Genomic DNA, 17,068 nt, shown 5'->3' with positions numbered 1-17,068 from the left:
AGTATGGAGTATGCAGAACGGAGTAGTATGGAATACATCAAACCCACACATATGGAGTCATCTACTACTACTTCGTGCTTATGTACACCAATCATCTAGAGAATAAATACTACTGCAGTGGTCCAATCGGTATTCCGTGTAAGACATACGTAGTGAAACATGGGATCTACCGTTTGCCATTAATTTATATCTGACATACTATCTATCTATCCTATCGTGTGATAACTCCATATTTTCCTCAGTACTAACCCACATCCCCCCATCCACAACCCACCCACCCGCCGTCTCATAAGGCTGAGTGAGCTCGAGCTCGGAGGGTGTGGATGAAGAAGAGCACTGACTATGTCGGAAATTTTCTTTACTCATTGTTCTACTACTGTATATCTGAGTATGCTAGTGACTAACTACTAGTAATCACGTAATTAGTATCTTGTAGTTGAGCATGTGCTCATTCTTATTAGTAGTGGTGATATATTATTAGTATTTGTAGTAGTAGTATCACAGCAGTAACATATTGTGCTGCAGGCAATCTACATACATTCACATATACATATGCCCCCAACCGGGGACCATCATGTGAATATTACTTACATAGTAACTACTACAGTTCTTAACTTAGCATTCACCTCCAATACTAGAGACTAACACGCATGAATAAGAGGTAGTAGTTTACCATGATAATACTACTACGTATGTATTCTCCCCCCGGAACATCCATTACCCGCCACCACCACCACCACCACTTCTCACCATGCCAAGAAGGGGAAACCAGCCCACCCACCCCAAACACCTAAAGCGGTATAGCGCACTGGGGCAGGACGCGTAAGTAGAACTAAACCCAAGAAAGGAAAAAGACGAAATTGGGAGAGTCGTGCAGAAAAATAATGTATCCACTATTCAACAGGCAGAGGAAAATTAATTCCCAATGTAAAAATAGATTTTGATTTTGATTATTAGTAGTAGTCTAGCCTAGGTAGGACAGGTGGTCAGAACTATCTTTCTTATTCTATTATTCTGCCCCTCCTGGATGGGCGATGACGATTGAATGGGGTATGATGGCGATGAGGGTGGTTTGTTTCATGGATAGTAGATACTCTGTAGTATTCTGGTAATTTACTTATCTGTGATTATGCTAGTATTGAGGTGATACTGGGGTAATAATGATGATCGGGTCTAGGTTTCTTATTTGCAGTAATGATAGTATCTTTCAGGGAAGAGGGATACCTACATATACGTGGTTACATAACGCAAGTTGGCAGCTTTGGAATCCATCCGCTTCAGCCTTATTGTCGGTCGGTTTTGCTTTCTTATCCGAGCTCCCCAGTCTACACCGTCACTCTTTTACACTACACCATCATTGCTGAATTTTCTGCAGCTTGCGTGTCGACTGGGCTCATTGGGATGGATGACGAATAGCCTCACGAGATCTCACCCTTCATTGGGTCCGGACATCAACTCCGCCCCCCATGCTTTACGTCCCATCCACGCAACAGGTTGAGGCAAAATGGCTGAGCCCTGCATGGCGTATGAGAATCTTGAATACACCTCCGACCATATGACACCTCATAGGGATGGAATCCCAAGCAAGTCAATTTTAGCATTAGAAGCTCACTTTTCCCCGGTACGGGCCAAATTCTCCGGTGCAGCAAGGAGGTCGACGTATCATCACTCAATCAATCCCATCCCCTCACAGCAGTTCCCATGACCCTCTCTGTCTGTCCTTGACTAGGCGTGATATCAACAGTCGTCGGTACTTTTTGTTTTTCAGCTGTCTCCCCACCGCGGATGACATGCTTCTATCCACCCTGCTGTCATCCCAACCGTTCCCTCTCCACACAACACGCCATCATCAACAATTACCCTGCGAGCTTAATTGCTGGGTTAAACCTAGAATTGTTGGGCCATAGTCCTTGACATCAACCTCAACTTTCTCGTATAACTCATCCGTCATGAAGGTGACGTAGCTATCGAAGTCCATGGCCTCCTTCAGGTACGGGTTGACCGAAGCTCGGGTCTGTCTAGGTGTTAACGATGGCCAGCGCAACAGGGCTACGTGAGAGCATACGTACATCCATGCATGGTTCGGAGCGGTGGTCATGTGGAGCTGCCATGCTTCCTCTACCACCGGGTACCGGTGGATTTGCCGATGGCATAGAAGCAATTAAATTGATTCTATTGGCGTTCTGACTCTTCTGAAAACGCATATCTCGAAGTAGCCCTGAAATGGCGGGCGCCTCCCGCACCATGTGTTCTTGCGGAGGATTGTGTTCATGACCATGGTTTTGGACTCCCTGTGGATGACGGAAGGGCATCAGACCTTCAACTGCCTATCTAACCCTCGAAAGATCGGCACCTACCTCTGCTGGAGCAGCTAGCGAGGAATTCACAGCCTGATGTGTTACCGTTTCCCCATGGCCTTGCTCAGGTAATAATGACGCCTGCTCAGTCTCAGTCTGCGTACCATGCGAGACTATATTCCTAGGAGCCTTGCTCTTCGTTAGCTGAGTCTATCTTATCCACTCTCAGGTATGCTGGGCCTACTCTTCGAATGGGGTTGGACCGATGTGCCCCGGTGGACCTTGGCCTCGCACTGTTCTGCAATCTAGTGGGAAGTGCTACTGGAGCTTTTGTAATCTCTGCACCCGATCTTTCACCAGGGCCATTGTGATGGACGGCAGCAGACCCCGGCAACGAGAGGTTGGCCCGCTGGCCGCGTGTCTTCCTGGTCAAAATATCTGCACCGGGCATCTTGATCACCTCCAGCGCCGCCTTTGGTCTGGAAGAGGGCCGTGTAAGAAAATCAACTAATTGTGTTTGTTGCGCAGCTAGATTAACACATGTGGATCCTGAGCGGATCTCGAGATCAAGGCTCGGACGGAGATCCGAATCTTGCACTTTAAATCTCGACCACGTCTGTCTCAGGTTCTCTGAAAAATAGCCAAGTTAACACTTGGTAGCTGTGAGGCCCGAGAATGGTATTTGAAGCTCACCTACTTCATTCGAGGTGTCTATGAAATTCAGCGAGCCACCCGCCAACTGAGTGCTGCAGGAAAGAGTTTCTCGATTCAATTTCCTGGTGCCAAGGAGAAGCGGGTGAGAAATTGAGTGACGATGTGGTACAATCGAGCACCTTCCACCATTCTTCGAGAAAACACCAGCGGGGATATTGATGGATGGTACGGTTGCTATAGTGAGAGGCTGGCAGGTCAGTGAATGAGGATGCAGCCTTTCACGGCCCCGCTTTCCCGGTGATTGACCGGGGAGTTGACTGCTGTCAATAGTCTTCAATGAGAGCTGATGCGTAGTCTCTGTCACATGGTGCTCTTCACCTGTTCGAGAGGACTTTTCGGACAGGGGCCCACAGAGACCTGATGAGCAGGTGCTCATGGTCCGCGTCTCATCTTGCACCACCACAGACAAGGAGTCATCTGGTTCATTGAACAAGGAGGATATTGCTGAATGGCCAACTTCACAGTCTTGATTCGACTGCCAGGAACCTTGACTAGGAGAGTCGGGGCCCGAGCTGCAGACGGAACCGCCCGGAGAGAGGTTGTAGGGCGAAAAGAAATCAGAACCCAAGAAGGCTACACTATCATCACTATAGCTGTCACGGTCGAGGTCTTGCCGATGCCACTCGGCCATGCGAGAATGGCGAATAAGCAGCCTTTCCAGATGGTAGCGGAGATCCTCATCGCCCAGAGCAATATGTGTAGGCTTGTATCGAATCATGGTAGTGATGTAGGATATCTTAGGACGATAGTAGATGTGAAATGAACACAGAAAAATAACCGTGATTAGAGCGACAGGAACAACTATGTGCCTCTGTAAGTTTATTTATCTTTCTCTTTTATAAAGTGTGCAGAGGTGGGCAGAAGTGTGCAGCTATTCGTGATGGGGACGGGGGAATCATCTGGCTAGACTACGAGGTTACAAGGCGCATCAGGAAAGAGCATCCGGATGGCAAGTGCGATGGAGAGATACGACTTCTATCAAGCCAGCTGAAATGGTTTTTCTATATATATTATCGTAGGTGAGTCGTGTTTCCAGAATGATGGTAGAATGGACTAGCATCAGTAGGTGGTGGTGGTGGTGGAGGAGAGTGATATTATTAATAGTTGAATCTGTTCTATAATAGGCATCAAGATGGGGACTGCGAAAGAGACGGTGTAGTAGTATAGAAGATGGAGCAGGAGATGGTAGCGAACCACGGTACTGTCTCTCGGTCTCGAACGGATCAGTGGATAGCAACATCAAAGAGGCTGAGCAGAGTCACGATCTCGAAAGTGAAACAGACGGATATAAATATTCCAAGTAGATTTTGTAGAAGATAAAGTAGTGATGGTAAATGGTTTAGTCGGAATGTGAGTAAGAGACACAGATGGAGAATGGGGCTTACAGGGCCTAAGAGATCTACATCTCCAGGGCATCCGATTGAGCTGTGCAGAGAAAGAGAGAGAGAAAGGCAGGATCCATCGGCCAGGCTGCATTATTCAAAATGCCCATTGGGATGCTGATTATTATTATTTTTATTCTTAATTATTCGTATGACACGATTCTTATTTTTGTAGAGTAAGAGAGAGACAAGGCCATGGCAGGTTTAAAAATAAATTGCAGGATTAGAATAAGATAATGATGATGATGATTGTTGTTTAATTGTAGGCAGAAATTCCCGTATGTAACTCTCTACTACTACCACCACCACTTGACTATTACTATTACTACCAAGTAAACTACTACTACTGCTACTACTGCTACTTACTACTTACTACATCGATCCCCTTTATCCCCTTTCCCTCATCAATCATATTATTCTTCTCCCATTTTTGACTCTCTCTCTTTCTCTCTCTCTCTCTCCCTTTCCCCTTCTACCCCCTGCTATTTTTCCTATTATTCCAGTTCACCTCTGTCAGTTCTATTTACATCCTGAGTGTCCCATAATCCATTGTGTTTGGGGTTCCGGCCAGAGTTGTTTCACATCCCCAATGCATCATCCGCTACTCCTCCGACCGCCGCCATAGTCCCCCCCCGTCCGGCTCTCCCCTCTCTAACCAACCAACCAACTAACTCTAACTCTCTCTCTCTCTTCCTCGCTCTCTCTCGACTCCATCCCATCTCATCCCATCGGGGAAGCTCCTTTTCCCTTCCCAGCTTCCCTCTCCTCTTCTTTTTCTTCCTTCCCCCGCTCGTTTCTTTTTTTACGTTCGTTCGTTCTTCTCTTCCTCTCTCCTTTCTCTTTTTCTCCTCCCCCTTCTCGACCTTCTGCTTGGTGCCACGCTGGTGCCTTGCCAGGTCACTATCCCGCCATCTTAATCTCTCTCCGTCTTTCTGCCTCCTTCTTGTTCTTCCCCCCAAATCATCATTCTCCCTCAACTTCCGCCCGCACTTCCCCCCCTCCTCCTCCTCCCACATCCCCCCCCCCTTTGAAACCCAACTTTTCCTCCCTCCTCCACCCTCATCCTGCTCTCCCCCAAGAATTAGGTTTGGTGTATCACCAAACCCATCGCTACCTCCATCATGGATGGGGATCTCAGCCTATCCCAATCGTTAGGGGGGCTCCGCATCGCAAACCCCGATGATTCTTCCTTACATTCGTCCGAAGATGCTGCAACAACGCCCGCTGCCAGTGCTGCAGATGTAACGGAACCCGAGCTGGTGCGCGAACCTACCATCGTCTCCGAACGACCGGCCAGTTCTCTATCGACAACTCCTCCCCGACCGTCTGCTCCTGCCTCCACGACAGATCTGCAAGACACCCTCACCTCCCCCTCAGTCGAGCCCGCAATCAAGCCGCGAGACAACCGGAGCTCCTTCTACAATCCCTACTCTGACCTCCCGCAGCAGACGAGTCCTCAATACACTCCTTACGCGTCGTCCTCACAATCACACCCTGCTCCGCAGTCCTCCCGGCCTATGTCCGCCTTCTACGCGAACGGATCCACATCAACACTGGCAGCTGCTCGGGAGGGTTCCTATCGTATTCGTACCGATTCCGCGGCCTCCTCCGCCTCCGAAAGTCAAGCACGTGCGGAATCTCGCGGTGGTTCCGCGGCTTTTCAGGCCGGTGTTCCCGTCCGCGACAATAACCACAATGATCGCTCATATCGAACCGCCCAGTTGCCGCCAACCAACGGTCCCATGATCATGCGTCAAACTTCCAGGGCTCACGCGCGGGGTGGAGCGACGCCACAGATGGGAGGCTCTCCGTATGCTATGGAGAATGGCCCCGGTGCGAGCAGCGAGGACTGGCAGGATCGTGGTGCAGCGGTCGCCGTGAGGCAGGAGATTGACGCCAACGGCAAGCCGGTTGCGCGTTACATTAAGAAGGGCGTCCGGGACTTTTCTTTTGCTCACACGCTGGGCGAGGGCTCTTACAGTACCGTCGTCCTGGGAACCGACCGGCAAACTTTGAAGGAATATGCCATCAAGATCCTGGATAAGCGACACATCATCAAGGAGAAGAAGGTGAAATATGTGAACATCGAGAAGGACACCCTCAACCGGCTTACCGAACACCCGGGCATTGTCCGACTATATTACACGTTTCAGGATGAGCGCTCGTTATATTTTGTGCTGGATCTCTGCAAAGGAGGCGAGTTGCTGGGCGTGTTGAAGCGCATGACCACCTTCGACGAGGAGTGTACACGGTTCTATGGTGCTCAGATTCTAGACACAATAGACTACATGCATAAACGCGGTGTGATTCACCGGGATCTCAAGCCGGAAAACGTTCTCCTCGACAGTCAGATGCACATCAAAATCACCGATTTCGGAACAGCCAAGATCCTCAAGAGTCAACGGAAACCTCAGAACTCCAGCGGGATGCCCCCGCTAGACTCTACCGAAATCCCGGAGGACGAACGAGCCAGCTCGTTCGTGGGCACAGCAGAATATGTAAGCCCGGAACTTCTGACAGATAAGAATGCCTGCAAGGCCAGCGATCTCTGGGCCTTTGGCTGCATCATTTTCCAGCTTCTAGCGGGTCGGCCTCCCTTCAAAGCCGGGAACGAATATCAGACATTTCAGAAGATCGTTGCGCTCGATTACGACTTCCCTGCCGGCTTCCCTGCCGTCGCCCGCGATCTCGTTGAACGCCTTCTTGTTTTGGATCCAGCCCGTCGTTTGCCCATCGAACATATCAAGAACCATGAGTTCTTCCAGGGAATCACATGGGGCCCGGATTTATGGAAGCGCAAGGCGCCTCGTCTGAAGGCGTATGTTCCACCGCCGCGTGAGCCGATCAAGCTGAACGGCGGTGGTGGTGAAGGCTATGTCTCCAGCGCTAACCCGGCTGCCTCGAGCACTAATGTCAGTTCGCGTGTGGTGCCCCGACTGGTAACCGAACTACCACCTCCCAGTCAACTGGATATCGAGTGGTCTCCAGTCTTGACCAAAACCAACGAGCGAATTTTGAAACTCGGTAACCTGGTGGTTCTATCATCCCCAGCAGCCCACAGTCCCGTCTCGAAACATGGGGGCGAGTACGAAGCACCCCGGAAATTCTCCCGCTTCTTTGGCGGCAGCACCACCAAGAAGCGGCAGCGCTTGGTGATGGTTACTTCATCTGGGCGCATCATCATGGCTGCATCTGGAGGGGACGAGAAGAAGGCGAAACTGGAGCTTTCCCTCCTGACCCCAGGCACGTCATATCGAACATCGACAGATTCCAAGGGATTCTCGTGCTGGGTGGTGGATACGGTATGTGAACTCTCTTCACAAGGTTTGGTATATTGCTTCTAACATTGACACATAGCGCGACAAACACTTTGTCTTTGAGGATCCGAAGCCCTCGTCCAGCAACATGGGCGCCACCGCCGTATCGGCCCAGGAGTGGCTCGATAGCCTAGACCGCGCGCGGGAAATGGCCCTGTCTCAGCAGGGCAACGGCTCTTATTCTGATGACGCCTTCCGCGATCTGTCCTCCGGACTGTCGAGCCATGCCAATACTCTTGACCGCAGCTCTGAGATTCAGAACGAGAGTGCTCCCGCGGGACGAGCCACATTGGTCAAGCACCAGAACACAGACACAGAGTCCGTCAAAGGCAAGAAGCGATTCAGTCGCCGTCACTCCAAGAATGGTCTGGCAGCAGTCTTCTAAGCCTTTCGTGCTCGCCGCTTATACCTCTACTGCCCAACTCACCTCAATTCCCTGTCCTCTTCCTTCCCCCAACCCCCCGTTTCCCTGGACTCTCCTCTTCCCCTAGTCCAGCTTATAAACCATTGCGCAGGGTCGCATACATACAAAGTCTCTTCATTGTACCTGGAACATATCTCGTCTCCGTCTTTTGCTTGATATCCCTGAGAGTTTCCTGCGTGTGTGATTGGCGATACTTTTCTATCATCCCTGCCAATGGCAGGGCTTGCTTTGGACTATTATACTTAAAGCTATTATTCTTATCACCGGGATTCAGTCATGAACTTCAGCCGGCGACTTGCTTGTTTCCTTTGTACGTTTGCATCTATTGTAAGAAATTTTCCTTTGTGACGTGGCTTGCTTGTTGCTTTGGCCTTGCATCTTCGCAATGATGAGCGTGTTTTTATTCCCTGTTGAACTTGCTGCATTTAGATGGGCAGGAGTATGCATATATCCCTCATCTGGTTGTTTTCATTTACTTTGTCCTTTTCTCTCTATTTTCTTCCCCATTCTCGACTTCTCCTCAATCTACTCTTTCTTCTCTCTTCCGATATATATATTCCGCGCATTTGCGATAAACCGATCTGGCAGTTGAAACTACACCCACTCTACTACCAATCATCGCCATGTCTGGGACACAGCGCGCTCCAACAGTACATTCTTATCATCGTCATCTATTCATTTCCAAAAAGCGCGGGGACTTACCTCTTCAATTTTCTACACTACTGTCACCACCTTGCAGTCATGCTACCACTCTTAGGGATCCTGTGTGTGTGTGTGTGTGTGTGTTCTTTCTACTATACTGAGCGTTTTCGGAGTTATTTTGATCGGTTACCTCTTACCATTTTGCTGTATGTTTCTGTGTTTGATTGAGTAGTATTCCATTCTCTTCTCTCCCTACCATCTACTTGTCTACCAAACCTCTCCTTCATTTTATAATTTTTATTTATTATACCTCCCATCTCATTTCTTGTTCTCTTTTCTTCTCCCTTCAATGCACAATCTACAGACAGTCCCGTGGTCTTGTTACATAGTGTTCATTCCTGAAAATCATTCATATTTGATGTTAAATGTAGTCCAGGAATAAAAGCAGAGATGAAAGTGTAAACTCGGAGAGAGAATGAATCCCTTTGACAGCTTGTAGTCAATTATCTTTCTTTTCCTTTTCCTTTTCTTTTTTTTTTGGCGCTGCTTTGGTGCAGTGCGAGAATATATTCTACTATAGAAGAATCATTGTTCGTACTACTGATTAAACTATCAAGTAACGTCTGATATACCAAGTCCAAAAAAAAGAAGTTGCACTGTACAATTATGTATTATATCATCTATATACAAGAAGTGAAATATAGGATATCTTCCCTTCCCCGAAAGAGGTATCTCTTCCATCCCAGTGAAGAAGAGAGGAGAAGAACAATAATATTTCAGAGAAACAGTTATATAAACAACCAGTCAATCCTGGAATTATCCAATTCCTGAATCCAATCAAAGTCATCGTCATCATCATTAACATCGTCATGGGGGTAATTATCGGTGGTAGTTGTAGGCCGTTGCTGCTGTTGTTCCTTCTCAGCCTTCTTCTGATCCTGTTTCTGCCACATCAGGCTCAAAACCCAAGCTGCGTTGCGGACGTTCACGCTGGTGATGTTGAAGTACAGAGCGCGCAGTTTATTGAGTACAAAGGGACGCTGGGAGGGGTCTCTGCATTCTGCGCCGGCAATGAAGGTGGGCCAAATGAGGCATTTGAAATGGGGATCTTCGATAGGGATGAGAGCGATTTTGCGGATGATGAGGTCTGCCACTTCGGCGTGGTCGGAGGGGAGTCCGAAGTGGTTGGGGATGGTTGCGGCGCCGGGACGCGGGCGGGAGAGAACGCGGCTGGCGTAGAGGTAGACGGCGCCTTTGAAGACGGTGGCTAGGGCGGTTCGCATGGAGAGATCTGCGAGGTAGTAGCAGCTTTGCATGGACTCGGCCCAGGCGGAGGGGTCGAAGGCTTGGATGTGTTGGAGGAGAGCGCCGGGGGATTGGAGGGGGTTGGTGTCTTGGGAGAGGAAGGCTGAGGTGAAGATCATGGAGGGCTGTGAGTTGGGGTCGACGTCCGGGTCGAAGTAGAGGCCGGCGTGGATGAGTAGGATGACTTCGAGGAGATAGGCTGGACAGCCGACGTAGGAGGTTTCTTCGAGGCGTTTGAGCATGGCGGGGCCCATGCTGGAGGTATAGAAGGGTTTGGTCAGGGACCCTGGGCGAGCGAGGGTGGAGCCCATGAGTTGGATGCTGGGAGCTGTGTCAGTATGTGTGTCGCTTGGCTAGGAGAAGGTTATATGGCTTACAGGAGAATGCCGTCGACAGCGAAATCTTCCAGCCACTTGACGAGGTATTGAGGCGGACTGGAGGCCCCCTGTTCTTGGCGGCCTTTGAGAAGCTTTTTGGCCCCTTCGAGGTGGAACTTCCAGGCACCATCTCCCGATTCAATGGCATCCATAAGAGCGAGTACTGTGATCGCAGCAAGGGTCCTGTTATCATTGCGTAAGACGGGATCCCGGATATCGTTCGATAACTGCCCTAAGGCGCGCTGCTTGAGTCCGAGAAAATGTTCATATACCTTGGACGACGGGCGCCGAGACATCGAGGTGATCACGGACTTTTCTACCTCTTCGGGAGACAGGAGGGTGCGGTCTGCTGGGGAACCCTCCGACAACCATGGCGTCAGGGAAAAGTCCCCGCTTGCCAGGATGGCATAATGCAAGGCACCGGTGGCAGCGAGAACGTGGGCGAGAAGAGGAGAGTCGCCGACCAGGGGAATGAGGTCACGGTACGGGTTACCGGTCTCGGAGTAGAGGGTGAGGTAATTGGCAAGGTTCTGGTTGACTTCGGGATGATTAGACAGGGATCACACAGGTAGATAAACCGGCAAACATACAATGCACAATGTAGAACCGTGACAGCTGACTCAGGTCCTTAAACAGCGGATCCACCAGGCCCCAAGGTGCGGAGACGGAAGTAGCTCTTTGCAAGACAACTTGCGTATCCTGATCATCATTATCCTCCGACTGGATCGGTTCTGGGATACCCTGGATGCCCGACACGTTGGGGGGTACGCATAAGCTGATGTCGATAGACTGGGTAGGCGAATCGGCAGCTGACGGCGGCGACGCATTGCTGGAGGAAGAGGGGCTCGAGTCACCGCGCCTAAGATCTGAAGGGCGCATAACCTCATTAAAGCTGCGACCCATCATCTTTCCCCGACTGGCCACACCTCCCTTGACCCAGACGAGGGGCTTCTGATACCCCAGACATTCCTTCCCCGCATCGCGGCACTTGCGGCAGGTTGGCAAGCCGTTGTCGCAGATGATGCGGCGGCGACGACAGGTATAGCAGCCCTTCGACATCACTTCGGACCGTGTAAGAGCAGACGAACGGGTCACTTCTCTGGTGGATGGGAGAATCGCAATCCGATGCAGGCGGCTCGAGACGAGTGTCTACACAGGACACTCGCCATCATTGGGACTCGTCACGACACGGAATGGGGTGTGGGGGAGGAGAGCTTCACCCAGCACATTGAGAGCACACCACTTGGGGGTGCTGAATGCTGTTAGCCGAATGAAGAGCACGGCAAGCCGATTCAAGGCCGAAGAAAGAAATGAAGTAAGAGAGATAGATGACGAGAAGAGGAGGGGGAGGAGGAAGAGGGCTGAAAGAAGATCTGGAACTGCGCCGTAAAGGAATCCAAAGGCCGCCAAAAAGAGGAATCAAGCATCCCCATTGGTGGAGTGCTGCTGACTCATACTATACACCCCCGCTAGCCAGAAGAGGCTTAGTGTCATACAAGAGCATGACAGAACAAGGTGGATGCCTTGGATGCCTTAAAATACGGGGCAGCCAGCGGGATGGACATTGAAATCAATCATAAAGATGAGAAGATGAGGAAAGAAATGGAGTTTATACTTTTGGTGGGTATCTCTCTCTGGGAATCCGAAAAGAGGAAGAAGAGGACGCAATAGGAAAAGAATGGAGTCGGGGATCATCCGACAAAAGGCAGCTGAACAGACGGATCCGACTATCCAGTCTAAGCCAATCAAGAGGCATCAACGCAGCTGCGAGGCCGTCAATGGACTCAACGAATCCCGATTGAACTTCCGTCTTGATGTCCTTTCGCTTCTCCTTTTCGGTCGGTCGCAGAATTTCCAGGAGTCAAAGGGCACTCCGAGTCAAAGCAGTTTTGGATCACGCCCAAGGGGAGGGTTTGGTTTCGCTTTGGTGGATCATTTATCCTTCTTTGACGGAGGTATCAACCGCTGTCATCCAGTCTCTCGCTGCACACAGACCATCTTTTTTCCCACGGAAATCCATCTCGAAGCCATGGTTTTGGACCCTATGTTTATTTATCGGCTGTAACTGGTCTGTCGGCTTCAGTCTGCATCTTCCTCGCCTTGGCTGCATTCTGATTGCATTCGGTCCAGTCGACTCGACTCCTATTCTTCGGATCATTATTCTCTTAGCCTGGTCCTTTTGGTCTTCTCTCTCTCGTTCTTGTCTTTTCCCTCCAACTTCTGCTACTAGTTCTCTAGTTCTCTAGTTCTTTCTCGGTGGCCCACTTTGTTATCGCCCGCGGGGATCAACAACCGGGAATCCGCCGCCACTCCCAAACTCCTCTGCGCAAATCTGTCTCTGTCCTGGGCGTCGCGGGTCCCAAACATTCCTTGCTGGCCGTGTTGACGAATTCCCGACCGGGGCGCGTGCTGTTGGATTTTGAATGACGGCCCGCTCTCTGCAGCAGCTCTCTTTTGGCGTCTGGTCACCGCGCATCTCTTCCTGACGGACCATGTCCACCAAGTTTCCCACTACTACCGTCACTCCCATCGAAATGGTGTCTCAAGCTCAGGTCCTCGATCGCTCCGTCCCGCCGCAAAGCGCTGCCTCCTCCGTGTCGCGCCATTCTCATTCCAGCCGGCGACATCGTTCCAGTCGTTCCCATCATGGTGGACTTACCCATCAACAGCAAAACGACTTTCCTATTTTCACGCACACGGGCGATGTCGAGATTGTGGTACGCGCAGGGGACCAGGAGCGACGCTACCTCCTGCATCGATTGATATTGGCGCAATGCTCGGGCTTCTTCGAGGCCAGTACCCGCGAGGAGTGGTCGCGACAATCCATGCCGAGGCCGCCAAACCTGGACACGGGCGTCCTGTCGAGGATTAGTGAGGATGCCTCTTCGCTATCAAACGGGTCAACCCTGGCCCAATCGGAGAGTGGAGGATCCGCTTGGTCGGTCGAAAAGAGACGCTGGAGGTATGAACTGGACTGGGTAAACAAGGAGGAGGATGAGGAGCCAATCCTGGTACAAAAGGTTAGTTGATTGAAGCCTTGTGAAATTGTCATTAGCAATGCTAATCGTCGAATCTCTATAGCCTCCCAGCTTTTCCAGCGCATTTGGTTGCGATTCGGGACAGTATCCGCCATCCGTGACCAAACCGTCCAGCTCTCAAACGGGCTTTGTCCGGTCGATGGCCAATCTGGCCGGGATGCAGTCGGTGGTCAATCTCCCCCATCGATCTGGGACGGCACACCCACCCACCAACCCCATCGTTCGCGATTACGACAATCTGTTCCGCCTGTTCTACAACTACCCGCCCCTGCTCAACAGTGTCAACATCGCAACAGCCTACGCCGAGTGCCGGGCCCTGCTCAATCTAGCCGACATGTACGATGCGCTACCTGTGACCGGACCTCGCGTCGACCACCATCTACTGGGCTTTGGCTCGCGCCTCTTCAAGCAGATCGCCAAGTATCCCCCGAGCTACCTGAAACTGGGCTACCTGGCGCGCAGCCGCGTCATCTTCTCCGAGGCCCTCATCCACGTCGTGGGACAATGGCCGGCAGGCCTGCCCCATCTGCGCAACGGACCGTATTCGCCGCTCCCCAACTCCGTCCTGGACATCATCGAAGATAAGGTCGAGGACCTGGAAGACCTGAAGGCGCGCATCGACTCCAAGCTCCTGCGGCTCACCCTGACCACCTCCCGCGGCGAGCGTGTCAGTCCCACCAACGCCTACTTAGATTGGCTGGCTGTCTCGCTCTTCCGACAATGGCTCGTCGACAGCACGACGCCCCCGCCGACTCCGATCCTCAAAAACTCCTCAGCGAACGCACACGCCAGCACCAGCACCCATGGCATCCGCAGTTCGCAATCGACGAGCCACCGCCCCACGGACTCGACTTCCAAGACCACCACGACAACCACAACCGCCGCACCACCGTGGTCCGCCGCACGAGTCTACCGACTCATCGGCTCCTCCAGCAGCCAAGCTTACCTATCACACGAGGATCTGAAGCGATTCCTCAAAGTGCACCCAACCCCTTCCTCCGAATCGCTATACACCCGTGAAGTCCTGAAACGTTTCGAGCGCAAAATGGACGAAATCAAGCGGCTGGCCCGCGAGATAGTCAAGCCGCTCATGCGCAATTTCCTCGAATTGGATCTGAAAGGTAGCGAATACGGAGAGGGAGGGTTGCCGTATTTAACGTGCACTAAAGTCGACGACGAAGATATCCCCTGGGAGTGATAGCATAGATCTATCTATTGACAACACATATATCCCCTCATTACGCAATTTTACGCCAAATAACGATACCCTGGAAGTTTACGGAACCAAGTTCAGTTACGAATTCTCGATCAGATACCTTATGTTTTATGCTTGATGGTTTATGTTTTTTGATGCTTCTATAATCTACGCCCCTCTCCCCGATTGCATGGTCATTGTTGATGTCTATGCATATCCATGTTTGTCTATGTCTTTTATGTTTTTCGTTTCACGTCTCGTTTAAGTTTTGCCATGTCATATGTTCTGAATTACTACACTAACGATACGACCTGAATGTGTCCACGATGTTATGATTCTTCTTCCCCCCTTCTCTTGTTCTGCCTGTTTCTCCATGCACGATTACGCACGCCATGTCATACATTTATCTACTAGCTAGTGATGAAGTTTTCCAATATAGATCGGTAACCGGATATATACACTACAGGGTTTACCATCTATTTCATCGAATTCGACTACTACTGATTTCATCCTTAACCTATCCAGTGTTGAATAGTAGTAGTAGTAGGTAGTAGATATAATACAGCTATTCATTCAACATCCTATCATACATACATACATACACACCCACCATCTATACATATACAACACAACATGCTAACTACTCACTGCCCCCCAATAACTTCCATCCCACCCATAAACCCCCTCAACACCTCCGGCACAACCACCACCCCCCTCTCAGCATCCCACCCATTCTCCAGAATGGCCGCCAACACACGAGGAACCGCCATCGCCGTTCCGTTCACCGTATGCGGGAACCGCGACTCTTTCGCTGCTCCGCCACGCACACGGGTCCCCAACCGACGACTCTGGTAATCGGTACAGATAGACGCGGAAGTGACCTCTCCCCATCCGGACTCAAGATCCCCGGCACGCAGTCTCGACGGGAAGAGGACCTCGATGTCGCGCTTGCGGCTAGCGCTAGCGCCCAAGTCGGAGGTAGGCATTTCGAGGACACGGGCGGGGAGGTTCAGCGCGGTGAGAATCTCCGTCTGGATGGAGAGGAGCTCAGCGAAGAGGTCATCCGAGGTAGTAGTTGGTTTGGTAGAGTCAGGGAGGTTATCCGTCCAAGCGAACATCTCGACCTTGGTGAATTCATGCACACGGTACAGACCCTTTGTGTCGACGCCACGGGAGCCGGCTTCAGCGCGGTAGCACCGGCTGGGGCCGACGAGACGGAGGGGAAGTTGTGTAGCAGGGATGTCGCGGCCGGCGTGCATGGCCGCGAGAGGGATCTCGGCGGTGCCGGCTAGGGAGCGTTGGGGCTTGGACTTGTCCTTTTCGTTTTGCTCGATGGACCAGATCTGTTGCTCGTTGTGTTGGTCGCGCGGCTGGAAGCCGCAGGCTTCGGCGATGTAGGAGTATACGAGGGAGGGTGGGGAGACGGCTTTCCAGCCGTGGCGGCGGGCGACGCTGAGGGCGTATTGGACGAGGGCTTGTTCGAGGAGGGCGCCCTCGTTGGTGAGGAAGTACCAGCCCCAGCCGGTGGTGATGGCGGAGCTGGTGAAGTCGAGGAGACCTAGGTTTGTGCCGATGGTGACGTGGGAGCGTTTGGGGTCGGGGTGGGTTACCCATGCCGGGGGTAATTCGGGATCGAAGTTGATGTAGTTGATTAGGGTTGGGTCGGCGCCGATCGGGGTGTGGGTGGAGGAGAGGTTGGGGAGGGATAGGGCGAGTCGGTGGATTTCGTCGGTGCAGGTGGTTTTCCGGGTGAACATGTTGTTGGAGTCATCTTTGAGACGAGTGGCTTCGGCGCGGAGGGAGGAAAGTTCGGTGGAGGTGTCGTTGTTGGCGGCGCTGGCGACTTTGGCGATGGCTTTCTCTAGTTCCTTGATGCGGGCTCGGGGGGTCTTGAGATCTTGGTCGAGACGCCGGGCTTCGTCGGTCAGCTGCTGGATCTTGAGAGGGTATTCGGCGTGCGCGGGATAGTTGCGGTCGACGCAGTTCTTGGAGTAGAGCTCGGGGTTTTGGCGGATGTGTTTGATGTCGGGGGTGGGTTTGGGGGCCGTCGCCGGACGGATGAGGTCTGCTCGTCGGGTAGATGAGGAGAATGGACGACGGCCGAATAGCCTGCAATTGATGCAGACGTAGGGGGGTCTTGGTGGAGCCATTGGTGAGGAGAGGATTACTGGGGGGAGAAGATGGAGGGAAAACGGATTGAAGATTGAATGTCGCGATGCTCGCGCGGCCGCCTTTCCCGATCGGGCGGTCGCTCCACAGGGTCACTGGTTTGAGGAGAGAACAATCGCATTGGCATGATATGAAGTTACAGAGAGGAAGCAGGGAGGTGGCTTTAGAAGAATTATAAGTGTGCTGAAGCGCTTTTCATTGAATGTGC

At 51.6% G+C, this 17,068-nt stretch overlaps 5 protein-coding genes across 5 annotated transcripts; 2 read left to right on the top strand and 3 right to left on the bottom strand.

Moving 5' to 3' along the window:
• Window positions 1-1,849: 1,849 nt before the first annotated feature.
• Window positions 1,850-3,729, bottom strand: AtWU_04460 (methyltransferase domain family protein; the record flags this gene model as incomplete). The annotated part of the gene is made up of 5 exons (XM_035499571.1): window positions 1,850-2,014; window positions 2,070-2,291; window positions 2,358-2,486; window positions 2,542-2,927; window positions 2,991-3,729. 5 exons carry the CDS (start codon window positions 3,727-3,729, stop codon window positions 1,850-1,852), a joined length of 1,641 nt encoding a protein of 546 aa, XP_035355464.1.
• Window positions 3,730-5,514: 1,785 nt separating this feature from the next.
• Window positions 5,515-8,095, top strand: AtWU_04459 (PDPK1 family serine/threonine-protein kinase; the record flags this gene model as incomplete). Its single annotated transcript, XM_035499570.1, has 2 exons — window positions 5,515-7,695; window positions 7,751-8,095. The coding sequence occupies 2 exons, from the start codon at window positions 5,515-5,517 to the stop codon at window positions 8,093-8,095; spliced, it is 2,526 nt and encodes an 841-aa protein (XP_035355463.1).
• A 1,469-nt stretch (window positions 8,096-9,564) lies between these two features.
• On the bottom strand, window positions 9,565-11,517 carry AtWU_04458 (Zn(II)2Cys6 transcription factor; the record flags this gene model as incomplete). Its single annotated transcript, XM_035499569.1, has 3 exons — window positions 9,565-10,402; window positions 10,459-10,996; window positions 11,049-11,517. The coding sequence occupies 3 exons, from the start codon at window positions 11,515-11,517 to the stop codon at window positions 9,565-9,567; spliced, it is 1,845 nt and encodes a 614-aa protein (XP_035355462.1).
• Window positions 11,518-12,950: 1,433 nt separating this feature from the next.
• On the top strand, window positions 12,951-14,694 carry AtWU_04457 (BTB/POZ domain-containing protein; the record flags this gene model as incomplete). Its single annotated transcript, XM_035499568.1, has 2 exons — window positions 12,951-13,478; window positions 13,540-14,694. 2 exons carry the CDS (start codon window positions 12,951-12,953, stop codon window positions 14,692-14,694), a joined length of 1,683 nt encoding a protein of 560 aa, XP_035355461.1.
• Window positions 14,695-15,335: 641 nt separating this feature from the next.
• Window positions 15,336-16,841, bottom strand: AtWU_04456 (putative serine--tRNA ligase DIA4; the record flags this gene model as incomplete). The annotated part of the gene is made up of 1 exon (XM_035499567.1): window positions 15,336-16,841. The coding sequence occupies one exon, from the start codon at window positions 16,839-16,841 to the stop codon at window positions 15,336-15,338; it is 1,506 nt and encodes a 501-aa protein (XP_035355460.1).
• Window positions 16,842-17,068: the final 227 nt, after the last annotated feature.

The sequence above is a fragment of the Aspergillus tubingensis genome (genome assembly GCF_013340325.1).
Source record: "Aspergillus tubingensis WU-2223L DNA, scaffold_6, whole genome shotgun sequence".
Lineage (NCBI taxonomy): Eukaryota > Fungi > Ascomycota > Eurotiomycetes > Eurotiales > Aspergillaceae > Aspergillus > Aspergillus tubingensis.
The sequence above is the reverse complement of the archived record's forward strand: the minus strand, read 5'-3'. Positions and strand labels throughout refer to the sequence as shown.